Here is a 26001-nt window from a genome sequence, read left to right as displayed (position 1 = left end):
AGAGATGTTGCTCCTTCCCTGGGAGGCTGTAAGGATGTAGGACCCTATTTTAAAGGATGGATTTTTAATTCCCCTTAGAACAAAAGCCATGAATAATTCCATAAACCAAACTCAGCCCCCATTTTGGCACAGCTGGGAAAACCCCCTGATGCCACCAACACCCAATTGTGTCCCCCAGAAACCTCAGGAAAGGGTGATGGCCCCTGTTTATTCAGGCTTTAATGAATCTCTGGGTGCTGCTGCTTCATGCCAGGTCTTGTGCTCACCCTGGGGGATGGATGGCGGGTCCTGGGGATGCCCCCACTCCTCACCCACAGCCACAGAGACCTCTGGAGAGGGGGATGCAGGAGATGGTCCTTCTGCGTGTGGTCTGGCAGGGGCTGAGCTGAGGAGTGGGGCTCTCTAGACATGAACGGAGGGGCAGCAGGGGTGTGTTTGGGTCACAGCAGGGGCTGTGCAAAGGGGTTACATTTGTCTGGGGTACATGTGTGTGCGCATGTGTGTGCTGCTGCTGCTCCTGGCACATGTGTGCACACGTGTGGGCTGTGCAGGCTCCTTCCCCACTGGCTGCTGCCATCATCCCAGTGTGTGCCCATCACATCACCAGTGCGTGTCCATCCTATCTGGCAAGTGCGTGTCCATCCCATCACACCATTCCAGCGTATGCCTATCCTAACAACACATACCCATCACACCACACCACGTCCGTGTGCCCATCACACCTCCCAGTGTGTCCCTCACACCACACCGGTGGGTACCCATCACATCACCGTGTGCTCACCCCAGCGTGCAGGGTGGGAGGCCGTGCATGAGCAGTGGTCCCATGGCAACACCCCCAGCCCCTGGACACCCAGCACTGATCCTGGCTCTTTCCTTCTCCAGGCCCCAGGAACACTCTTTGCTGCAGACACCCAAGGATCTTCACGCCATGACTCTGGCTGGTATGGTACCATCATGGGGATAGGGGACAGCATGGCTTTTCTGGCCCTGTGTATCCAACCCTGGCACCTACCCCGTGCTGGGGCACCCCTAGTTTGAGCAGGACCCCATCCAAACCACCCTAGGAATGGCTGTGTCCTGGGCTAAGCTGTGCCCTGACATGCTCACAGCATCCCGGTGGTGACAAGCAAGGTGTCATGTGTGTGGTTAACACACCAGAACAGACATAACCCATGTGGCCATCAATAAAGCACCCCACCTCTGCGTGCCTCAGTTTCCCCTTTGCACACTTTGCTTCCCCAGGTCAGTTCACCCTGCTTGCAACATCTGGGCACATTCAGTGCCAGCCACTATCCCCATCCCAGACCTCCCCTGGCACATGGAGCCTCCCACTCCTCTGACCCCAATCCCACCGCCTCTTCCCAGCTTATAAAGAGAAGATGAAGGAGCTGCCTCTCGTCTCCCTCTTTTGCTCCTGTTTCCTCTCAGACCCCCTGAGCAAGCCTGCATACACGTATGAAGGTAGGACCCTGCTGCCCACCCGTGCTGAAGGGGTGCATGAAGGGAGGGATGCGGGGGCCTGCAGGAATCCCTTGGCATGAGCAGGGTCACCTTCAAACCAAGAGGGGTGGCTCCACAGTTTCTGGCAGTGTCTGGAAGCAGGGGGCTGGGCTGGGATGGGGGGGCTCGGGCAGCCCTGCTCCTCCATGGCTCCACCACGGCTCCACCATTGCACGAAGCACCAGGCGTGGGCTCGGTATTTTTAGGCAGACGGTGCTGGGTGATTCAGGCTGATTCATGTCAGCGGGTCCAGAGGCGACAGCAGTGATGAAGGGGGATGCCCAGGCTTGGGGTGCTCATCCTGGGTAGCTGGGGGGGGATCTGCAGAAAAAGGAGCTTCCAGGTCTTGTTCCCATTCCCTGGAGCAGGGGTGAGCTCTGCCTTGCTTGCTCACCTCTCCCCCAGTGGGATGCCCAGCCCCTCATTTCACCCAGCCTCACTAATAGGTGTGCATATCCCAACCCATGACAATGGAGTGCAATAGGGTATGGGGATTTGGGTGAAGGTGGTGGCCCATTGGTGGGGCTGCAGGTGGAGGTGGTTTGCCCAAAGGGGTGGGATGTGTCCATACTGGTGGTCACCCCGTGCCCCTCTCCAGCAGACACGGTAGACCTCACCTGGTGCGTCATCTCCGACATGGAAGTCATTGAGCTCAACAAGCGCACCTCAGGGCAGTCCTTCGAGGTCATCCTGAAGCCCCCATCATTCGATGGCATCCCTGAGTTCAACGCTTCCCTGCCCCGGCGACGCGACCCGTCCCTGGAGGAGATCCAGAAGAAGCTGGAGGCGGCAGAGGAGAGGAGGAAGGTAAGTCTGGTGGCTTCTGTGTGTCAGTGTAGCATGGGGATGTGCCATGGGGACATGCCATGGGGATGTGCCATGGGGACATGCCATGGGGATGTGCCATGGGGACACACCATGGGGACATGCAAGCTTTCACTCAGCAGCATACACCCACCTCCGGGGACAGTGCTGAGTCTGGAGAGGGTGGTTTTAGCCAGGTAGGGATGGGACCTATGGTCCCCACGGTCCCCATGACCAACATGTCTACTTTGTCTGCACAGTACCAAGAGGCCGAGCTGCTGAAGCATCTGGCGGAGAAGCGGGAGCATGAGAGGGAGGTCATCCAGAAAGCCATCGAAGAGAACAACAACTTCATCAAAATGGCCAAGGAGAAGCTGGCGCAGAAGATGGAGTCCAACAAGGAGAACCGCGAGGCCCATTTAGCAGCCATGCTGGAGCGCTTGCAAGAGAAGGTAAGAACCCGGTGAGGAGGGATGGGGGAACATTCTGGGTCATCGGTCCAGGAGGGTGTCACAGCACACTTGGGCACCCTGCATGGCTCTTGGGCTGGCTTTATCCCCTGGGGACACCACCAAAATGGAGCCACCTCTTCCCTTCCCACCGTGCAGCAATACCCGAGCACAGCATCCCACTTGGGGTGGGGGGTCCTGCCCGGGGACCCACCAAGCCTGACGTGTCCATAAGCTCACGAGTGGTCGGCGGGTGGAGAGCTGGGACCCATACCTTTTGCTTTCCCCATGTCCCACCATGATGGCTGTGACCCTTCACTTGCAAGTTTTTCACCTCCTGGGTGGCAGATCTTCCCCTGGTCCCTTCCCCAGAGGCCGTGGATCCATCAGCTCCCTGGTGGAGCTGGAGGGGTCCATGCTGCCGTGCTAGGAGATGCTTCCACCCTGCCAGCTTGTGCAGACCTCTTCTCTCTCCCCGAAGCAGGTCTGTTCCCAACCTCAGCACGGAAGGTCCCACCCTCACCACCTCCAGCTCCCTCCAAAACATCCCTTCTGCAAGGAGCTCGCCCAGTGCCCTTCTCCAAACGCCTCAGCTAGCCTTGGGTCAGAGGCAGAGAGCACGAGATAATGAAGGACAATCCGAGCTAACCCCATCTCCTTGGGGCTCCCGGTCCATCCCGTCTGGTTGACGTCTACCTCCTAGCTAGAGGGCGAGGACAATCTGTCCCTGAGTGCCTCCACAGTCCTTAAAACACCCCAAGGGGAGGAGAGGACGCTGTTGACCCATCGGTGGTGTCCCTCGGGGGATGAACCTCACGAACGCCCTCGTGCCTTCGAACCCCTCTGAAGCCGCTGGCCTGCCCGTGGGGACCCTGAAGTCCATCCAGCTAACGCGTGTCCCCCCCCTCCTTCCCTCCTACCCCCCTCCCACAGGACAAACACGCGGAAGAAGTGAGGAAAAACAAGGAGCTCAAGGAAGAGGCCTCCAGGTAAAGAGGCGATGGTTGAACTGACAGCTCCGGGGAGGTGGCGGAGGCTGCCGCAGCGCAAGGTCGGACGGTGGAAGGGTGGACGTTCCTCTGCTTTCTTTGTTCGTGAATGTAAAGAGTTGACCAGTGAAGCCATCCTAGTTGTTTTGGGGCGGGTGGGGAGGGAGCAGAAAGGAGGGAGGGTGGGAGGGAGGGAGCCGGCTTCGGGATGCCCACCTCCTTGGTGGGTCTCGGTGCCGCCCATCAACCAGGTCCGGAGAGACTGCCAAGAGCTGGTGAAGCGGAGGAGGTGACCCCCCAGGGGAAAAGCTGGAGGGGGATGAAGCAGGTGGGGAGGGAAAGGGGGGGAAATGTGCGTTGTGTGTGACTTTAATTTGGTGCTGGGCAGGCAGGTGGGCAGGCAGGTGGGCAGGCGGGCATCCCTTCGACTTCGCTCTTCTCCGTCTCACCCCATTGATGGGCAGAGGCATCTTTTGATGTCCCTCCCTCTCTTTTTCCCGCCTGGACTCAGGGTTTCTTGCCCCGAGTGGGATTTATTTGCCCACAGACCTTATAGAACCATTTTGGGGAAGGGGGAGAAAAGATCCCCTGCCTTGGAGGAGGTCAGAGAGTGAGGCTCACCAGGTCTAGAAACTTCATGTGTAGGAGATGCTGATGATCCTTTTCAAGGGAAAAAGTTGAAAAGCCCCAGAAAAAGCTTTTTTTTTTTTTTTTTTTGGGTAAAAACCTCCTGAGAGTCATCTTTGTGGGAGCTCTTAGATGAAATCCCCTTTTCTGCATTAGAGCAGCTGGAAAGCCATCGGCTTCTAGAGGTGGTAGCTCAGAGGGTTATTGAAAAGGGAGTGAGAGCAGGAGAGGAAAACAGGGCAGGGCTGTGGAAACCACGATGGAAGCGACAAGGAAAAACAAGAGGGAAAGCGGCAGCAGGCAGCAGTCTCAGTGCTGTGGTGCCCTGGCACTTCATCAGCCTCCAACCCCCATGCTAGCAGAGGGTTTGCTCTCCACTATGGCCAGACACGGCTTCCCAAGCTCTGATTCAGGTCTGGAGGGAACCGCATCTCTTTACCTGTGCCGCAAGATGCTCACCCAGACCCCGGAGCCCCGGGGGGGGGAACACAGGAGAGGGCAGCGGGTGAAGGAGACTGGGGGGCTGTTCCAGCTGTGGCACGAGCTGTCCTTTTTTGTATACAACAGTTGTAAATAAACTGCCTTGGCATTTCTTTCGTTTTCTCATGATCTGTGCACTGTCTTCTGTGTGGCTTTCTTTAGAAGGGGCATCCCAGTATCAGACTGGGAAGGGGAAAGGGACCAGGACTGGGGCAAATGAGGGTGGGAGGGAGCTTTTGTATCATGGGGATGGGTCTGTTTTACACCCATGGCCCAAACAACCCCAGCGTGGTGGGACTGCTGCAGCTTTGGAGCCCTTTGGCCCTCCAGCAGTATTGGCCCCTTGCACCCAGCCGTGCACCCTGGGCTCATGCACCCCGGGCTCATGCACCCCTGGGGCACACAGTGGTGATGCTCTTCTACACCTGACCTAGAGCAGGGAGCTGGAGCCAGACTGCAGCTGTATGCTGGGAGCTGACTGGCATGGCAAGGAAACATGGAGGTAGCTGGAGACGTGCCGAGATCTAAGCTGAGGCCAGATGACCCATCAGTCTATCCATGGAGCAGGCAACAGGAAAACATCAGACCCACAAGGCCAGGAGAAGAGCCAGGGGATTTCTTGTTCTCCAGCCCTAAGGAGGAAGCAGCATCAATTCTCCTCCTGTCTTTGCTCACCCTGAGAGAGGTGATGGCACCAAATGTTAGGATTAGCACTCCAAAGGGAACAAGTGTCCCTTCCTCCCGGTCCAAAGAGGTCCTCCCTGACCTGATCCTCTCTGATCTGGGCTCAGAAGGCCCCTTCTGACCCTGGGAAGCCTTGGAAGGTGGGTGTCCAACCAAAAAGCTGGTGGTCCCATGGGTGTGGGATTCAGTGCCAACATTAAAACAAAGCCCAGGAGGGGACTCAGACCTCCCTGTGAACACAGCAGCTGTGCTCAGGGGTTCCCATTATGGCCAGGTATAACAGCAAAGGGGCCAAATCAAAAGGGACCATGCAAGAAAAGACACAGGATCAGTGTTCATAGAATCCTAGAATGGTTTTAATTTGAAGATCCAGGCCTCACCAAGGATTTCTTGATGACCATCACTCCATTTAGCCCTTTCCTGCATTTTTCCCAGTCTCAGTTCAGATGCCTTTCCCAGCCATGGGACTGGAGACTGCAGAGCATGGGCTGGGAGCCCTCATAAACCACCTCCATCTCCAGTAAAGACACTAGGTCCCAATTATCACAGAGATGGAAATACTTGCATTGACCTAACATGTCAGATGTAAACTGTCCTTGGACCTCCCTCTGTTTTGAGTAGCTGTGAGCCAAAACAACGGAAGGGGCTGTAGCTGTTCCCCCAGCAAGATACACACATACAGACAGAGCTCAGCAGCAGCCGGCAGCCCAAGGTTCTCTGCAGCAGGAATGTGGCACGTCCAAGTGTGCAGGGGTCTGCAGGGCTCTCTGGTCAGTGCAGCAGTGCACAAGACCCTGTGGGGTGTCTGCCTCATGGCTGCACTCGATGAGGCTCTGTCATTATAATTTCCTGCCCCATATCACTTTAGACAGCTCTATAATGGGACCAGCCAAATCAACAAGGCAGGGGTTAGCCTGAGTGTGAAAGGGAAGAGTGGAAGAAGGAGCCAGGCTCGCAGTAGGGAACCCTGTCCTGTAGGGAGTCGGACACACTTTCCTCCCCCAGTCAGGATTGAGTGTTTGGGGTCATTTGATTGAGTGTTTTTAGTTTCTTGCTTAGCTACACACTGCTGTGTGCTGCCCAAAGCCCAGCACCCAGCAGATCATAGACTCATAGAATGATAGAATCATAGAATGAATCACAGAATGAAGCAGAATGATTTGTCTTAGTGTAGTCCAATATGAACCCCTTAACTTTAGGGGAGTTTTGGGGTTCAGAGTCTTGCAAAGCCACCTGTACGCAGGCAACCATATCAGTAATGCCACAGAAGGCCAAGACTGCCAGTCATGACATCAGATATAACAAATTTGAATATGGATGTAACATGATTTGGACCAATAAATAAAAAATAAAGTAATTAGGGGCTGATGTGGCTTAGAAAAAGATGTGATAAAGTAGAAATAGAGAAAAAAAAAGAGGAATAAGTTATGAAACTGGGTGAGGAACACAGGAGAATGGGATCTTTCAGTGGATGGAGGATGGATGCCTACAGACAGGGGTGACTCCGACCTGGGCGCTCAACTGCATGGGATGCCCTTGGACAACCTGCTGGACTCTCCATCAGGGCTATGTACAAAAGGTTTAGTGCAGAGGTTAAAAAGGGACACATTTGCACCCTGGTATGAACAGATGTGGAGAGGGAAGGATAGTAAACTAATACAGCAACAGTAGCATGTGATTCATAAGGTTTGCGATACCTTTATCACTGTGTTCAATAATGTGCAAAATCAGATGGTAGATTAATAATGATAACATTAATTAATTAGGTTGTTGCTTATTCAAGTGATTTATCAGTCTCTTAGTAGGGGATTGCTTAACCAAGGGACATCATGGCCTTTTGAACTCCTGCAGTCCAAAGAGGGAAGGTCAGGTCATGGAGGAAAGGCATTATATTAGAGATGCATATGCCATGAGCCAATAAAGCTCTCCTCCTACTGCTGGTAGTGCCCAGATGTTCACGACACATAATGGTACAACAGCATGTAGGCCAGCCCATTGCAACTCCCAAACACCATCGGACATGTCTTAGGAACATCCCTTAAGGAAAACTACCAAGACAAACCCTGCAGAGGGAAAGACAAATGATGTTGTTTCATTATGTCACAGATGTTAGTCTGTAGGATGCTTGGAAGGTAACTTCTCTGCTTCATTTGCCCATGAAAAATGAAGTTCCAGGAAAAATATAGTCCAGAATAGTGTAAAAAAGCTACAGAAACCATCAAGGAGTGAGCAGAGCATCAGTTGGGAGGCAAGTTTTTGAGAGGAACAGTGCTTTGTCTTCAATACATCTGCTTTTCCCCTTCGCTGAACCCTCTTTGAACTCATTTGTGCACATGAAACAGGAAAAAGAGAATCTAATTAAATATCCATCACCAAACACAATAAGGGCTGAGGCAAAGTCCCAGCCTCCATCTCTTGATCCTGCAAAGAGGCAAAGTCAGGAAAAAAGGGGGGTCTCTCACTGCAACAAGTGGAAATGTAAAGACAGCAACAATAAATTTTCTTTATCCACAGTAAGGCAGTAAAAAAGACTTAAAATCATGTCCAATCATTCCTGTAGACCCCTTTTAGGGTGGATACAAAATTCGTTCCAAGTTCTTTGCCAGAGAAAGGACAGAAAGGTGAAAATGGAAATGTTGAGAATGGAAAAGTCGAAAATCTTTTCATTTTGAGTATTATTATTGCAGCTAGCTCATGTCCACATGTGTAACACAATCTCTGCCAGACAAGGTGAGGGTCACTGCAGAACTTCCTCCTCATTTGCTTGTGACACTCTTCCTGGATGTTGCATGCTGGCTCTCCTGGCTTTCCTCAGGGCCATCTCAGCACCCTAGCACATCCCTGCAGTGGTGGACCTTCAAATATGTACTTGGTGATGTGAACAAAGAAACTCTGCCAAGACCAGAAAGTCTCATCTTACAGCACAGTAACTGGTCTGTCACATCCCATGTGGAAAGCACATACAGGATTGCTGGTTCTTTGCTTCCCTCTAAAATACCATTGGGTTGGTGGCGAGAGCACTCAATATCTCCCTTCAGCTTAAAGTCCAGCCTCAGTCCATCATCACTCCATCAGATTTAGTCTCAAGCCTCGGGGATGCCCAAGCCTGCCAAGGACTGCTGCTACTCACTGAAATGGCAAACCAAATGCTTGTCTTTGCACAGCCTTTCTCAGCAATTACCTCCACATTTTTAGGAGAGCTTTTACCACCCAAATGCTTGTTGAAGGTCTTGACACCTCTGCGGCTGATTCAATTCTCTCAAAGGCAAACAGGCAGCAACAGGCATGATGACCTGGTCCCTCCAGGTTTTCCAGCATCAGTTTTTGCTCACAGCAAACTATTTCCAGCTCTCTATTCCCAGCGTTCAATGTGAAGTGAAATGAACACCCCAGGCTCCTTCACGGGGAGAGGTGGGGTCGGAAAGTGCGTGGTCGAATCATCATCACCACCTTCTTCAGGGAGTAGTAGTCTGTGTCCTTCCATGAGTACCACACGATACCATCCGGCCCCAGGGCCTTGCGGTTTTTAATGGAGTATCGGCCACCCTGTGGTGCAGAGAAAGAAGGATGGTCAGGTATGGGAAACGCATGGAAGCATCGTCTGGAAGGGAGCATCAGAAAACCAATTACTCTGAAACACTGGAGCAAACAGCTTAATGACACTGTGATGAAAACAGCACGTAAAGGCTAACGTTTTCCAAATGGTCCCAATGGAGCTGGCATCCATCCATCTCAGTATGGGGCACCCATACCACAAGTTTCCACCGTGCAGCCCCATCCTCAGTGTGCAGAGATGTCACAATATTTGTGCCTGACCCGTGGCACAGAACAAGCCAGGCTGCCTTGGTGCCCAGCACTCATTTTGTTCCCTCTCTGGAGAGCAAAGCAATCCAGGAAGGACTGCTGTGCTGTGAGGACCAGCAGCCTCCTCCCAGCCCTGGATCTCATGTGCTAACATCTGCACCCTCATTCCTCCACCTTACCTTGTAGTACACCCCATTGAGGTTGGAGAAAAAGCACTGGTGGTACCACCAGCCTCCATGGGAAATCTCAGCACAGATGTTCCCTGTGTCAGGTGTGCTGAAGCTCCTCTTGTTGTGGTACCAGGCAAACGAATCCTCCACTGTCCCGCTGAACCCATCCACATGCAGGCGGTAATAGTTTGCCTCGTCCTCAATGCTGCAAGCAACAAAGGTGGAACTATTCAATAGGGAGTGTTTGAGTCTCCTTTCCAACCTGGATGCTGCATTCCTGGTGTGGACACCCAGCAATCATCATGCTGCTCTGGCCAGCCTCCCTGCTATGATTCATCACCTCTAAAAGCCCAAGATTGTGTGTTTTTCCCTTTAGTGGTATGTGCATGATTTTGTCATGACTCAGGGCACTTGTTATAGGGCTGAACTAGGCAGGCCGTGACTCTAAAACCACAATAAAGGACTGCAGGAGCTTTGGCAAGGCAGTCCCTCTAATTACACAGCACTGCCTCCTCTCCACGTTACAGCATCCTGCTCTTCACCTAAATGGAGCTAATGAGTAATCTCTCCCTGGGTTAACAAAGACTGAAGGTCAATGCCATTGCACATGACATCTGATGAGAAAAATCAGGGTGGCCATTCAAAGCACAGATTTGCTGCTGGGGGATGCTCAAATGCATACTTAGGAAACTGGGATTTATTTCAAGTTCTTCCCTGTGAGGGTGGTGAGGCCCTGGCACAGGTCGCCCAGAGAAGCTGTGGCTGCCCCATCCCTGGCAGTGTTCAAGGCCAGGTTGGACGGGGCTTGGAGCAACCTGGTCTAGTGGAAGGTGTCCCGGCCCGTGGCAGGGGGTTGGAACTGGATGAGCTTTAAGGTCCCTTCCAACCCAAACCATTCTGTGATTCTATGATGATTCTATGATACTTTTTTCCAGCAGTTTTGGGGTCTATTCAAAGCCCCTCAGGCTTCAAATGTCCCTAAAGTTCAGTGTTCCTTTGAACATCCTCCTGTGGTGGATTACTCCCACAAGCATTTCCAGTAGAGACAGGGAAGGAGTTCATCTGGGACAGTGTAGACAGACCTGGTCACCCCAGATTTAACAAAGGATGTGACTGGTATAGTACGGATAAATAAAACATCAGTGGAGGGGAAGGGCTATAGACACTATAAGACATTACATCAGGCCCAGCAAGTAAAAGCCATGAATGGATAAGGTAAAAATTAAAACATGACTCTAAACCAGGGAGATGCGGGAGAACCTGACCAGCAAGGACTCAAAATCCTGGTTTTGACATAGAGATCAATAATTTTTGACAGAAAAAACATACCCCATAGCAGCTGGGAACTGCCCATTGGGTCCTGCAGCTCCCTTCCCCTAGGAATGTTGGCCGGGTCTGAATGATACTGAACATGCCCTAGCTTACACAGCAAAAATTAATGGCCAAGTCCCGGTGGGAAAGAAAGGGTAGACAGCCTGGGCCCAATCTGAAAGGGATTCTAAACAGTGTCACTCTGGCCAAAAAGGGGTTCCCATGCCTCAATGTCTCCCAACATTGAACCAGTTGAACTACGAGAAACAGGGACAGACACCCCACTTTCTACCTGAAGGCCTGGTAGAAGGCGTGCTTGTGCTTGCTGTTCCAGTCCTCCAGGTCAATGCGAAGAGAGTAGTCCCCTTGGCTTGTCATCTTGTGGATGTTCTCATTGCCCAGCCAGAACTCACCATTGAGGTCCCCAAAACCCTCCTTGTACTCGTTCCAGGTCCGGTTGAAATCAACTGAGCCATCCTGACGCCTCTGGATGACTGTCCATCCCCCACCTGCCAGGAGAGAGATAATGTAAGCTGGGAGCATCCAGGGAGCATCCCCGGGGTCCCGGACAGAGTCCTTAGAGGTGTCACCTAGAGGTGACCACCTTAGAAGGATCCATTTGCAGCTCAACAAGGTAATGCCACATCCCACCAAGTGGCAAAATACAGCATCGGTTGCTGCACAGGGATAAAAGGTCATGGAAAAGTGCTCCCACCTCTCCCATGCTGGTTCATAATGATGTTCCACTGTTGACTGCCTCAGATTTTAAGGTGGTTTTAGATGAGAGGGAGCTGGTAGTTTTCAGGAGGCAAATATTTGGGGACTGGAACAAACCAGAGATCCTGGAGTTTGGAGATTATTATGTACTGTTCCTGCAGCACCACAGAAGCACACGAGCTCTCCCAGTATTGTCTCACTGTCTCCATCTGCTCTCCCATCTGTCTGAATTGCTCTCTCCTCTCTTGTTTTATTCCAATATAGTAAGCTTGGGGGAAGCCTGGGAACTGGGGCTGTCTTTCTATTTGCTGTTTGTACAGCCTGTCACTCTACAGTGTCCAAGATGGTCAGGCAAATAATAGTGATGACATAACAGAGGCCACATTGTTTGAACAGCCTGTTTCTTAATGACCAAGGCTGTATTCACCTGTAGATCCTCCAACAGGAAAGATGCCTACATTTAGGGAGCTAAACCCCTTTTCCTCCAGAATAGGGTGTGTGGATGGACACATCCATCCCGACTGGAGTAGATCCACGGGGCAAGGAACTGCCCCATTTCCTTGCTGATTGACATTATTCCTCCAAAACTCAAGTGCTGCACACTAATTTGTTAGTATGTTTGTGCCTTGCAATGACAGTAGTTTCTCCATATGAATATTTAGACAGAAAGGGTCGGAGAAGGCACCTGCACCCTCATTTACACTCCAAAAGAAATGTGGGAGAGCATCTATGTCCCCCCTCCTCACTCCAGCACAGTTACAACTGGTGATTGCCCATACATAGCCTTCAACTACACAGAAATGTTCCAGATACCCCCAGTGAGCAGCTGCTACTCCACAAGGAATTATTTTCCCCTAAGCCATGTGTCATGTCCACTAGCGCATGGCAAATATCTTGGCTGCACGAGGACATCCTAAAGACCACTGAACACCTGTATTTAGGCAACTGGATTCTAGCCATAATGTCTAGTTTGAACAATCCATCCAAACCTTTTCTATAGCCAGCAGAGAGAACAAGTCCTCTGTCCTTGGAGAAGAGCCCTTCTGCTCTCACTGACTATAAGGTAGCCTCAGAATAACTCAGATATGAGACACAACGCTCAGGTTTGACAAATCCCACCCAAAGCTCTGCTGGAAGATGCCGTAGGTGCATCCAGGAGTACCTTCAGTGTCCATCTCACACAGCACTTCAATAGGCATCCCTCTGACTACGGGCATGATGCTGTAGACACCAGACCGCCGGAGCCCATTGTAGTAAACTGAGGCACAATCGATGGGGCAGTTCCTGCCGTGCCTCACCTCTAGGAAAGGAAGCAGAGAAACACAGTGTTTAGTGCATGGTGTGGAGGAAGGGGCACACAACAGAAGCCAGCACAGTGTTCATGCGGTCAGGCGAATAATCCTGGATTCAGACCTTCTTCTGAAGCTGAAAACCTCCGCAGCACACTGGCTTCACGCCTGAGGGCAGTGGTTAGTGATAAGGTTCCTTAGCTCAGCTCTGCTGTGTCTGGAGGATGGTCTTTGGTTCAGCTCTTTTGTTTAATGGCAACACAGAAATGATATGCATTTCTCAAGGCTCAAATTAGATCGTGTCTCACATGTCAAAGGTCTTCTACACTGATAAAGAATAGGCTGGTTCTCCAGCAATGGTCAGTGTAGACAAAAGCAGGCAGCTTTGCCTCTCCTAAACTGCTGCTGTAACACAAACCTGGGTTCTGTCTTACAAGGGAAGGGGATCAAAATCATTCTGGTGAATCTAAAGAGGTTTTTAACTGGGATATGACCAGAGGGCTGGAGCACCTCTGCTATGGAGACAGGCTGAGAGAGCTGGGCTTGTTCAGCCTGGAGAAGAGAAGGCTCCAGGGAGACCTTAGAGCAGCTTCCAGTGCCTGAAGGGGCTGACAGGAAACCTGGAGAAGGGAGATTTAGATTCAATATATTGAAAAGGTTCTGTCCCTCAACCCGAATTCCAGCCTCAAAGGCTGAAAAAGTATCAACTCATCCTTCTCCAGTGCACCTCCTAGACATGGGATTTCGGGCGTGGGGACCAGACTGGCTCATCTAGTCTTGTCTTATCAAAGACCACCACCCCTTGCCATGGACCCAGGGACTTGAACAGGTTGTGAAAGCAACTCAGTTTCCCTGCCAGCACCTCCAGGCTGAGCTTTACAGATGCTGGCTAGCCCCTGGCCCTGTTCAATCTTGGCATGTGAACCCCTCTGAGGAAAACAACACAAAACCTGACAAAAATCTAAATGTATTCATTAAAGAAAAGTGTGAGTAATAACAGAAAAGAGGGATTTTTTTTCAAAGTTGCAGAGTTTCATTAAAACCCTAATTTCATGCTGTGAATTTTTGAAGGAAAAGAAATTGTCTATGTTTTGTGTGGTTTTTCGGATGACAAACAGTCCCTAGGTCTGTGAGGAAAGCTCATGCAGCTAACTGCAGTGGGGTGATGGTGAGAGCAGTGCCAGCCTGGCTGTCAGAGCCCAAGCAGGTCCTTGAGAGCATCTCATACTACCCATAGAGACAAAAAGGAGGCACTGAGGGACAGGATCCCTCCCCTAGACAGCATGGAAGCCATCCCTAGAGGTGTCCATTGCTCCAAGAAGCCCTCCTGGCTGCCTTGGGGAGGCAGGTTGGGTGAGATCAGACTCTTGGCCAATGCAAAGGAGATTTAAAGCAGTTTCCCCACAGCCTTTTCCTTCTCTACCCTTGAGAGAGGATGAAGCATCCCATCCCATCCATCCCAGCAGCTTCCCATCACCTGCATGGTGCATCTCCTCCTGGAGCCTCATCTCAGCAGGACCCAGGCAGGTGGGGTTGCGCCAGGCCCAGTCGGTCAGGACAGAAATGTTGTTAATCTGTGCCTGCATGTCGTAGAGCAGCGTGGCCTGGATGTGCTGCAGGGTGCTGGCCTCGCTGTACCGATGCTCCAGGTCCTGCACCCGCTGAACCAGGCTGTGGTTCCGGCTGGATGCCTCCTCGTGCTGTGGGTAAGGAGAAAGGTGCGATGGGGGAGACGCCTGGGGACCAGCATGGCCCCAGGACCCCATGGAGATGGGCAGGCAGGGGAGCAAGAGGGTAGAGGAGCACTTGCTGCATGCACCAAGGACCCCAAGGATGGTGCCTACACCCTCATCCTCATCCCCATCCCCATACCAGCCCCCAGCCCACCATTGGAGCCATAGGTAGCTTGATGTTCCCAGGCTCTGGTGCAGGCAGGGCATGCACAGGCAAGCCTGCAAGAACAGGGCAAACATATAGGATATACAAATACCCTTCAGTCTGCAACCTGTTGCAACATGGATGTGGCCTGGAAGAACATGGAACTGTTTAGCAATGCACCACAGCTGGGTTTTCCTTCCAAAAAGTTATCCAATCTCCTATTGAATCATATTATATTTTATAACATTGCAGGAGCTCCACAGCTTCTCAACATGTTGCATGATGAGCCATCTCCTGCTCTCTGGGCATCAGCTGGTATCCTGTAAACATCAGTGACGACATCCATGTTATGCAAGAAGGGGATGTGATGCAGGACCCCAACACCTTTCATGACCCTTTTGCTGCTTGTTTTTAGGACAACCAGTCTCTAATCGAATATAAAATATGAAAAAGCTGGCTGGAGATGCCCTTAGCTCATACCAGGAGATGGGCACCCTGAGCCCCACCAGCTCTCACAGAACTGAGTACAGCCCTGGGGCCACCAATATAAGAAGGACGCAGAACTGTTGTAGTGAGTCCAGAGGCCATGAAGATGCTCCAAGGGCTGGAGCACCTCTGCTATGGAGACAGGCTGAGAGAGCTGGGCTTGTTCAGCCTGGAGAAGAGAAGGCTCCAGGAAGACCTTAGAGCAGCTTCCAGTGCCTAAAGGGGGAACAAGAAATCTGGAGAGGGACTTTTGACAAGGGCCTGTAGGGACAGGACAAGGGTGAATGGCTTTAACCTGACAGAGGGGAGACTGAGATGAGATCTTAGGAAGAAGTTGTTCCCTGTGAGGGTGGTGAGGCCCTGGCACAGGTTGCCCAGAGAAGCTGTGGCTGCCCCATCCCTGGCAGTGCTCAAGGCCAGGTTGGATGGGGCTTGGAGCAGCCTGGTCTAGTGGAAGGTGTCCCTGCCTGTGGCAGGGGATTGGGACTGGATGAGCTTTAAGGTCCCTTCCAATCCAAACCAGTCTGGGATCCTACCATTCTGTGATTCTACAAACATGCCCCTTCACAGCCACTGCAGACACACTCGCCTGCCTTGTTCAGTGCTCCCTGTCCATTAGATGGCAGAACAGGCCTTAAACAGCACCTCCAAAATCCCACAGCAGCCTGGGAACCCCCCTTCCCTCGCCTGGGCAATGCAACAGCTCTACACCGTGCTCCCCAATCCCTCCTATGTGGCCCTGCTGAAAGCCCATTCAGCCTGCCTGTATCCCAAAATCCAGAGCAGCTAGATAGGCAGGGAAGAGGGAATCACAGCAAGCAATGCCACGGCGCTTTCCTTTTCAGGACTGCAGTGTCTCCAGCTCTACCATAAATCAGCCATGTCCCCACTGACCTGCCCTGTGAGCTGTGACTGATGCAGGCTCCTTCCAGCTCCTTCACCCACACATCAGCTCTCCAAGTAAACCCCATGATGAGCTCTCCCAGACAGTCCCCTCCTCCACAGTTGATACCTTTCCTTTATTCCTGCTGCTGATTAAAGCCAGCACAACCAGACCACCATGACAGTGACCTGGTGCTGCTCCTTCCCTGCATCCCTCTGCACTGGTGGGACCAGGGTTGTGTTTTTGCACCTCAGGGTTCTGCTCTGTGCATACCCCAGCTGTGCAAATGCAATAAATAGGACTGGAAACGCACAGGGAGGGCTGGGTGAGGGGGTTCCTTATGCTCCTGGCATTGCACTGTAAGGAGGAAAGCATGGCAGAGATGGGGGCAACCTGGCTGGCCCAATTTGGGTGTCCCCATAAGCCCAGGAGGAGCAGTGACCTGGAAGAGCCTGCTGCTCTCACTCAGCTCAGAAAGGGATGCTGAGCTCAGAGGGATGTCTCCGCTTGGACAGACAAGCCCACGCTGAGCTCCCAGAGATACACTGATGGCAAACCCCAGGGAGACCAAGGAGCAGCAGCCGGAGGCTGATTGATGAAGGCGGATTAAGGGAGTAACAGCTCCTCAGTGGGAGGAACAGAGGTGGAGGAGACCTGCCCAGGCACACAGTGGTGGAGATGCAGGGATGCAGGAGGAAAGCAGCTTCCCAGGCTGGGTACAGGCGTGGGGAAACGGCCGGAGCAACACCCGAGGTAAACTGCTTGTGGGAGAATCCCGACACCCAGAGGGGAGCAGAGGAAAGCAGCTCTGCTATTGCCTCTGGGTTCCTCCGTTCAGCTACAAGAACCTTTGCAGCATGGAACTTTGCTTCTTGTTTTCCCCACCATCCAGTGCTTGGAGGGTGACGAGGCACACTTATTCCCATCAGCTAAACTCTCCTGATTTTGGACAGAGCCTTGGGTGACATAGTCTAGTGGAAGGTGTCCCTGCCCATGGCAGAGGGTTGGAACTGGATGAGCCTTAAGGTCCCTTCCAACCCAAACCATTCTGTGACTCAATGATTCTGGGCCTCCCACCCCTTTGATTTTAGACTCATGGCAAAAAACTGAGGTTGGAAGGAATGGCTGGAGGTCTTCAACCCACCCCCCTGCAGAAACCAGGGACAATTTCCAAGCTGGATCCGTTTGCTCAAGGCCTTTTCCAGTCAAAGTCTGGAATGCTCTACAGATGCTCTCAGAGGATGTCCCCTTTCTGAGTGGGGCAGTATCTTGGTGGTGCAGATGTTGCTGGTACTGTCCCTCCAGGTGTAAACCACTTGGAGACATTCAGGTAGGACCTGGGACCTGGCTGCTCTGGGACACCTGAGTGCACCCCACACCCCTCTGCTCTCCTCTGCTGGTGAGGAGCCCAGCAGCCCCCCACAGCAGCCACATCTCCTTCGGAGCTGCTTCATTGTGCGGTTTACACTGCTTGGCACACTCCAGCACCCTTGAGAGTAACTTGTCATAGAATCACAGCATCACAGAATCCCAGGTTGGAAGGGACCTCAAGGATCATCTGGTCCAACCTTTCCAAGCGAAGCATGACCTAGACTAGATGGGCCAGCACCCCGTCCAGCCAAATCCTAACCACTTCCCTAGGGAGATTATTCCAGTGTCTGGTTGTTCTTATGGTGAAAAACTTTCCTCTTGTATCTTGCGGACAAAAGCAAGACAGTCGACTCCATGTGTTATCCCCCAGGCTGAACACAGACTTTGTTCTTCCCATTTCTTAAACCTAACAATCAGAAGTATTGTCAGGATCCTTAACCTTAGGCTGTGGGGCTGGTGAATGGAGCTGGGGTGGGATGAGCCCCAGAAAGAACACGGCAGGAATGGTACCATGGGCTGGAGGTCAGGGATTCTCCTGCTCAGCTGTTGCCATCTAAGATATGGTCCTTCACCGGGCACCTGAATCTCCACGTGTAGTCTGGGATACTGTTGTGAGCAGTGGGATGGATCAGCAGCCCAAGGCAGGCTTGGAGATGGAGGAGACAGCACAGATAAAACACTGAGGGTTTTGTGGCTGATGTTAAGAAAGATCAGCCCTGGAAAGCTCCTGAGCCTTCCAGGAGCAGCTGGGCTTAACAGGTATCCCAGCCCGTGGTCAGAACAACACCATATGCTTCACAGGGTGTCCTCCCCCTGCAAGCTGCTGGGAGCTGGAAAGAGCCACGGGGAGGGACTTACAGGGATGGGGGTCTGCGAGGGGCAGCCCTTTACCTGGAGCTCAAGGGCTTTGATGCGGTGCCGGTGGTTCCTCAGCTCCTCCTGTAGCTCTGAAATCAGCTCCCGCAGCTCCAGGATCTGCTGCTTGCGCTCCTCATTCTCATGGAGCCAGTAGGACACCTCGTCGGTGCAGCGGAACAAATCCGGGCACCGCTGCTCGTCCCCCTGCGGCAGCGTGGCCACGATCTTACAGCGGCCATTGGGCAGCACCTGGTTGCTGTACTCCCCGCACTGGATCAGGCCCGTGCCATCCTGGGGACCCTCGTGGTCTCTGTACGCCACAGGCAGGGATTTCTGCAGCGAGGGGCTGCTCAACGTGGCCACGAGGATGAGGGACAGCAAAGCTGCCCTGGCAGAGCTGGTGCTGGGACAGGCCTCCATCAGGCATGGGAGGATGGTCCCCAAGGGGGACACGACGTGTCTCATCATCAAACAGTGCTGGGGAGAAGAGTGGCAATCCGCAGGGCATAACATCTGGTCTGCTGAGAGGTAGCGGGTGAGGTTGTAGCTAGAAGGGAATCAGTAGGGATTCCAGAGCCAAGGACTGTAGACAAAGGAGCTGCCTGTCCCCATACGGCATCCTCCCCAGTCCCAAGCCGGGATCAGTTCCAATGGGAGCTACTCAGCTCTCCTGGTCAGGCTCCACCTTTTCCCCTCCTGCAGAGCTGCCGGTTGGCTTGGAGGGTGTTGAGGTCTGGCTGGGGATGGTCAGCCCTTCGGGAAGGGCTTACTGCCCATGCAGGACCATGCATGGGAAGGGAGCTGGCTCCCACAGACAGGGCATTCCACTATGCTGCTGCTCCCTGAAATGGGAATCAAAGCAAGGAGATGGATGATGGAGAGGAAGGATAAGCAACCAACCCTCCCCACCATGCTGCCCACCTGCAGCAAACTGACAGGTCCCCCCACCTTCCCTGGCACCCTCCAGCCATTCCCACAGCCCAGGGACGCAGGGCACAGATCTGGGGCTCTCTCCATGTCCCTGTGAGTGACTTTTTCTTGGTGGATGTAACATAAATGGAGTTATCAAGTGAACGGTGGCCATCTACATGGGAAGCCCAGACCAACCTTGGACAGGATTAGACTACCAACCAACCCTTCCCTGGGGCAGTCTGGATGGACCCTGGCTGTGGGCTGATTGCTCCACATGGGCTCAGATCCAAGGGGGATGGAGGGATGGTGGCCTGACCACCATCCAGAAGAGACAAATACATTACTTTGTTCCTTTTGTCCAGAGAAGTCAGGGTCCCCTTGCAGCCAGAGCTGCCCAACACAGGGACTCCCAGCTACAGCATCACACTCTGGGTCTGCTCCCAAGGTTTATCACAACCAAAAGCCATCCCCATCCCACTGTGGTGAGGACAGGGAACTGTGAGGGATGTCACGGCTTCCCAGTGGCACCCAAGCTTCCAGCAAGAGGCACCCCAGCTCCCAACATACCTTCAAAAGTCCAGGCCAGGCTCTATGGTGGCGAGAGCAAAAAGCAGCGAGCACTGTCTGGCCATGGGGATCCTGGTGTGACTGAGGGGGCACTAAATGCTTATTCCCCCTGATCCTATCACCGTGCTATAAATAGGGCCAAGAGAGCCGCTGGTCTCTGATGACACACAGGAGGGAGGAGCACAGGTCCTGGCGTGACCTTATCAGAGTATGGGGGAATAAGCTGGTGCCTCGGCAGGAGGGCATGGCTTTTCCTTGCCTAGAACACCCTTGTCCCATCCTGGGAATGGGGAATGGGTTTTGGGGAGAGGGCAGGTTCATCCAGCATGGAGTGACCTGGTCCGTCTCAGCAGTTTCAGGGAGAAAGCTTCCCAACCTGGCCATGGATGGCGGCTCATGGCAGGGAACAGCCATCACTTATTTTGTTCACTAGCCCAGGGCTTCCTCTTTGCTTTTGCAAGGGAGTGATCATAGAATCATAGAATAATTAGGGTTGGAAAGGACCTAAAGATCATCTGTCAACAGGCTTGTTTAATTACATATGATAACCTTTCAGATGTAGGAATGCGAGCTGAAACCAGAGGTTCCCATATTGGACAAAGCTGTTGGCTCTTGGGTTTTCTTCCCTTAATGTAAAGAATTTCCAGTAATGTAATGTAATGTAAATAAATGTTTCCAGGCTGATTCCCATGAAGCAAATACTGAAACCAGCTCAGGAGGCATCCAGGAACAGAGGACCTGCCTGGAGAAGGGGAACTTCATTAGCAAACATCAGCTGGGGTGGTCTGGAGAGGCACTGAACCTCACTGGTGCTCCAGCAGCTACCCCAGATGGCTCTGCTTTCAGGGTGCAGAACTTTCAGGTGAAGCAGTTTTATTTCTGTTCTTTGTCTTTGCAGGGCCTTGGTTGGAGCAGAGCAGGAAGATGTGGTGCCTCGGAGTCCTGCCAACTCAGGACACATTACTGAGCCCTGCACTGATTTTCTCTGTCACAATAAACATCTGTGTCCGTATCTACCACCCTGAGTGCTTGGAGAAGAAGGACCCAGCAGCAAAGCCCCCCATGCAAGGGGAAGCTGCCCCAAGTTCACGCTCACTAATGAAGGGAGAGCAACCAGCCCAGGCAGGGAGCAGATCACTCCAGCTCTCCCCAGATGGGAGGACATCCTGAGAACACTCATCTTGCTGGGGCAGGGACCTGGATTCCTCCAAAACTCACACCTCTTTGCACACACTGCCTCCAGCCAAGCTGCCCTCTGCTCTTCTTCAAGGGTGGCTTCAACTTGTGGAAGGGGAAAATAAGGCTGAAGCATCCTCCCTGGAACTGGCAGGAGCCATAGAACAGTTCTACAGCTGTAGAACAGTAGAACAGGGGAGTGGAACCTGGAGATCAGCCCACAAAGCTCTGCCACGAAAGACAGCAAGAGAAGTCCTGTGTGAAGGCACACCATAGGCAGAGAATGGGAAAATGGGGCTAGGGGCCAGGGAAAATAAAAAAGGTCATTTCAGGAAAGGGAGAAGTGATGGTCCATCAGGACGTGATGGATGTGGAGACCTTTCAGTACTGGCTCGTCTCTTTGGGCTGGATTTCACCGCTGCACCAGCAAACTCAACTTGCCACCACATGAGTTTTTCCTCTGGCCAGACTTTTACCCTCCAGTCTTGTCCTGAGCCACCCCACACACAGTGGAAAGAAAAAGAATGCGATGGTAGACACCAAAATGATTATAAGATGAATTGTACCCCACAGACTGCTCTTTATGGGGTGGTATGAGGGGGTATCAGGGCAGGGAACCCAGAGGAACATCTCACTCTTGAATCCCATCCAAGAGCTCCTCCAGCACGATTAGCTAAAGACCATTTTCCCTTTATTGCACACGAGTGGATAGACATTTAACATACTTGTCTATAATGAAATCCATTATCCTCATCTTTGACAGAGGCCCTACAGTGCTGGTTCCCCCTTTTCATGGCCGGAGGTGGTGCAGGAGAGGAGGTGGAAGAGGGATGGAGCCAGGTACAGACAGGCCCTTTGTGTGACCACTCAGCAGGCACTCTCCCCATGAATGTTTGGGCTCCTAAATGGATCTGACCTCCCCTCCTCCGAGCCCCTTTCCCTTTCATTTTCTTTTCCTCATTATTCTTGGAAAAAGAAGAAAAAGCCAGCCCTCATCCGGATCATTAGCGTCAGAGGCAGAGACGGCTCCGAATGCCACATGGAAGAGGCGAACATACATTTCATTCAATGCCCCTCGAGTGGTGTTTCACTCAAGGCTGCTCCTCCACAAAGGGACATGTGAAAATGGTCCCCGCTTGCGGCTCCGCTCCCAGCCGTTGCCCTGACAGGGCTTGATGCAAAGCTGCCTCTTCAGGGAGACAAAGCGCGGCCATTTCTTCTGCCTTCGATTGATGTCTGAGTTGTTTGGGGAGCATTTAGCAAGGATTGGAAGAAAAAAGGGGAGGAAATTCAATGAGAAAGCCTGGGTGATGTTAATAGATAACGGCTCTGAAAGACCCAAGGTTGAGTGCTCAGCCTTTGGTCTGCCTGTCTTTGGCTTCCTTCTCCACTGTTTGCAGGGACATCAGCCACAGCTCATTCAGTGGTCCAGGATTAATTGAAGCCAACAGCAAGAGCCCTAGGTACCCCTTGGCCAACTCTTTTTCAAGTTATAGATGCTGATGACACCACACTGGTGGTTTTAAAACATCCCAGTGAGTAGCCCTCTCATCCCCAACATGATGTGCAGAGCAGAGCCATGAAGCCTGTGCACTTCCATGGTCTCCTGTCACAAGCATGTCTTCTTCTGCTTCCTTCCAAATGCAGGAACACACAACATTTCCATGGGCATGCAACTTCTTTTCTTCCAATGCCATCCCTCCATTGACTCCTCACTGCAGTTTCCGGAGGAGAAGAGGTGCCCATCACCATTGCCCAGGTCTCACCTTTGCTCAATGAGCCTGTGGCCAGCCTTCACCAACTTATATGCCCCTGGTGTGCAAACAAGCCGCTGGCTCTCGCATGGTCTCTCTTTGAGGGAAATATGTCAAAAATTGCAATACTTTTCCATTTCTCATTCCTGCCCACTGGAGTGAAGAGAGTCCCTCCAGGTATCCCTGGGTAATTCTCCATCCCTGACACTGCCTTGGCCTCCCAGAGGAAAGAACAAACTAACCCAGCTCTACCCACCCCACTGTTCCAGGATTGCAATGACCTGAAGTAGGTCCCACCACTAACACCAATAATCAGTGATTTGCTATAAAATCATCAGCAGTAAGAGGTAGTTTAGAAGCTCCTGAAGACCAGAGAACCCCAAAATAAGGCTAAAACCTCAGTGCTGCTCCTCTGCCAGGGGTCACACTCCACAGATAGCATCAAAAGCCATACCCTGAGGTACAGGATCCATGGCTTTCCAGGGCTCACACTTTCTGCCAGCCCCAGGCCCTGGATAGAAAGCTGCCCCGGGGAAGGGGTGCTTCCACTGGATGGAGACTTAGTGTCCAGCTGGAGCTGGGGAGCTGCTTTGTGCTCATGGAGGCACCACAGGTCTCAGGGCTGCTTTGGAATCTTGCAGGGATCTGGCTCTGCCCAGCAGCTTTGTAAAGTGCCTTCACCCTTAATCCTGCTCGAGAGCACCAGTCCTGGGCAGAGCAGGAGTCCTGAAGGGGCAAGCTCCTGTCTTGGCTCCCTGCAGCCTCCCCAGTCTCCTTCCCACCCTCTTTTCCCTCCTGCAGTTCCAATGTGTGATTTAAAGAGGGTTGAAGTTGCAGAGAGGAGGAAAACAGGACACGGCTGAGTGCCAAAGGGGCTGGGTGCAGTTCTCCCATGGGACTCCAAACACAGCAGGAGCTCTGGGTTGCAGGGATGAAGTCCCTGCTGGGCTCCTAAACCCTGCTAAAAGCCATCTCCCCCACCTAAGAAGCTGTAATCCCTCTTAGGGGCACGGTCAGTAATCAGGATTTGGCGCTGGGTGCGTGTGTGTGTGTGTACAGCATCCATGTGTCTGTGTGTGTATAACTGGCTCAAAAAGTAAAGAAAGCTCCATGAACAAGGAAAGAAACTGCCGAACTGGGCAATTTTGGGTTCCTAACCCCATCTCTCCTGTTGCCCTGGGAATGGTTCTGTCTTGGGCTAATCCCAGGCCCTGTGCACACCCGTGCCAGGCAGATGATCCAGTTCTGGCCCCAGAGGGATGGCAGGATTTATCCCAACCACTTTTAGCCAGCTGAAAGCCAGGCAGCTCCTCCCAGCCCATGGTCTGGTCTGGCTTTGCCGTCACCGAAGAAGGAGCCACATCCCAGGGGACCTCCATGTCCTTAGATGGATGGCAGGGACCCAAGGAGCTGCTTTCAGAAGGAGGGGTGTCCCTCTGCAGGGACAGGATCACCAGCTACATCTTCACCAAGAGCAGATGCTGCCTGGGAGCATCCCCAAGCATTACACCATGGCAACCCAAGCCCTTTCATTCCAGCCAAGCATCCCCAAGGCTCTGGGTACCCATCACACTATGCTTGGTGCAAAACATCCTGTCCTGGCGCAAGATGTGCATCATTTCTAAGGGAAATCAGGGTCACGAGGAACAATTAGGAGTTGTTAACTAAGGCAAGCATCCTTTCAAACACTTGTGTCATTGGAAATCACAGAATCATCATAGAATCACAGAATGGTTTGGATTGGAAGGGACATTAAAGCTCATCCAGTTCCAACCCCCCTGCCACAGGCAGGGACACCTTCCACTAGACCAGGTTGCTCCAAGCCCCGTCCAACCTGGCCTTGAACACTGCCAGGGATGGGGCAGCCACAGCTTCTCTGGGCAACCTGTGCCAGGGCCTCACCACCCTCACAGGGAAGAACTTCTGCCTAAGAGCTCATCTCAATCTCCCCTCTCTCAGGTTAAAGCCATTCCCCCTTGTTCTGTTCCTACAGGCCCTTGTCAAAAGCCCCTCTCCAGATTTCTTGCAGGCACATTGCAGCTGTCATCAAAAGTGAGGCACTTCTTTACAGAGCAGGGAGATGGGCCGAGCAAGGGATGCTGTAGGCACTGAAAGGCAGTTGGCTTAAACAGAACACTGGAAGAGATGGTGAAAAATAATTCCATTAAGGCTATTAAACACTGTGACCCACAAATTGCTTTGTGTACGCACTGCTTATCAGCCTCTCCTCCTAACAAGCACAAGCTGCTGCAGTGAAGATGTGTATTTCACCACGAACTCAGCAGCAGAAAGAAACCTGTTGAAGCTGAAAAGGCTGTTGTTCTTACAGGAGCTTGTACCAGTAAAGGCTTTGCTGCAGTCCTGCATGGATCCTGCAGTTATAGTCAGTGCATGATCTATCCAGGGGGGTGATGTGACTCAAGCTCTGTGCAAATATCAGGAAGAAAAGATGATGCCAGAAAACACCTACAAGCGAATATATCAGAAGTCATCTCAGAAAACACCTACAGGCAAAGATACCAGAGTGACAGCATTCAGGTCCTCAGATGCCTTCAGTTGTCTGTTCCTAGAGAAGTGCTCAATTTCAGTTCAAATCAGAATTAGACATAATTATAGATCTTAGCGTATAAACAGCTCTGAGGAGAAGGCACTGGCATCAGAAAGCTGAAGCAGAGCAGCAACAAGCACTATTAGTTCACATGCCACACAGCCTTTCATATCTTCCATTTTAAGTCTGACCCTGCTCTTATTAAAGGTGCAGGAAAATCAGTTGAGCGCAGTAGAAAGGAAAAGAACCCCTTTCTCTGCAATAGAACTCGTGTGCCGTGAGGGGTTTTGTTTTCTACTGGAGGCTGCCCTGGGCTGTTCTTGCTGTGGAGCTCAGCACCTTCACATGAACTTGAACCTGGTACAAGTGGTCGCTGGGCCAAGGAATCAGTGGTGGGATTCCCAGTCCCTGACTTCAGAGCTGTTCTTGCTCCTACAGAGAGGCTACGAACAAGCGAGCACCAGCATTTTCCTCTAAGAGCAAGGTGCAGGGCTTGTGTTTCACTGCTTGCTGTGGGCATGAGGGGTCAGAAGGGACGCCTTGATCAAAGCCAGCTGGAAACCACTGCTGCAGATGTGAGAACCTACATTTATGCACCAAGAGAAGCCCTAACCCTGTGACTGACCTGCCAGCCACTGGTTCCAAGGCTCAGATTTAAGATCAATAGGTCTCTTCTGGCTTCAAAATCTCCAGGCAATGGAGATAGATAATTTTATGGCCTTGATTCAAGAATCTCTTCATCTG

The 26001-nt window shown here is 52.2% G+C and overlaps 2 protein-coding genes across 6 annotated transcripts; one reads left to right on the top strand and one right to left on the bottom strand.

The window, feature by feature from the left end:
* Positions 1-888: 888 nt before the first annotated feature.
* On the top strand, positions 889-3746 carry STMN4 (stathmin 4; the record flags this gene model as incomplete). Of its 5 annotated transcripts, none has more annotated exons than XM_080615832.1 (5): positions 889-941; positions 1366-1461; positions 2102-2307; positions 2565-2756; positions 3687-3746. In XM_080615832.1, exons 1-5 carry the CDS (start codon positions 929-931, stop codon positions 3744-3746), a joined length of 567 nt encoding a protein of 188 aa, XP_080471958.1. In that variant the 5' UTR covers positions 889-928. The 5 variants fall into 5 exon arrangements, with proteins under 5 accessions (XP_080471958.1, XP_080471955.1, XP_080471959.1 ...); XM_080615829.1 differs by lacking the exon at positions 3687-3746 and adding an exon at positions 3238-3381 and having other exon boundaries at positions 905-941; positions 2099-2307; XM_080615833.1 differs by lacking the exon at positions 889-941 and having other exon boundaries at positions 1371-1461; positions 2099-2307.
* A 5186-nt stretch (positions 3747-8932) lies between these two features.
* Positions 8933-18720, bottom strand: LOC308220164 (fibrinogen-like protein 1; the record flags this gene model as incomplete). Its single annotated transcript, XM_080615958.1, has 6 exons — positions 8933-9079; positions 9517-9712; positions 11111-11327; positions 12698-12835; positions 14302-14524; positions 18334-18720. The coding sequence occupies 6 exons, from the start codon at positions 18718-18720 to the stop codon at positions 8933-8935; spliced, it is 1308 nt and encodes a 435-aa protein (XP_080472084.1).
* Positions 18721-26001: the final 7281 nt, after the last annotated feature.

Source organism: Psittacula echo, assembly GCF_963264785.1.
Source record: "Psittacula echo genome assembly, chromosome: 4".
Lineage (NCBI taxonomy): Eukaryota > Metazoa > Chordata > Aves > Psittaciformes > Psittacidae > Psittacula > Psittacula echo.
This window is presented reverse-complemented; position numbering and strand designations above follow the sequence as displayed.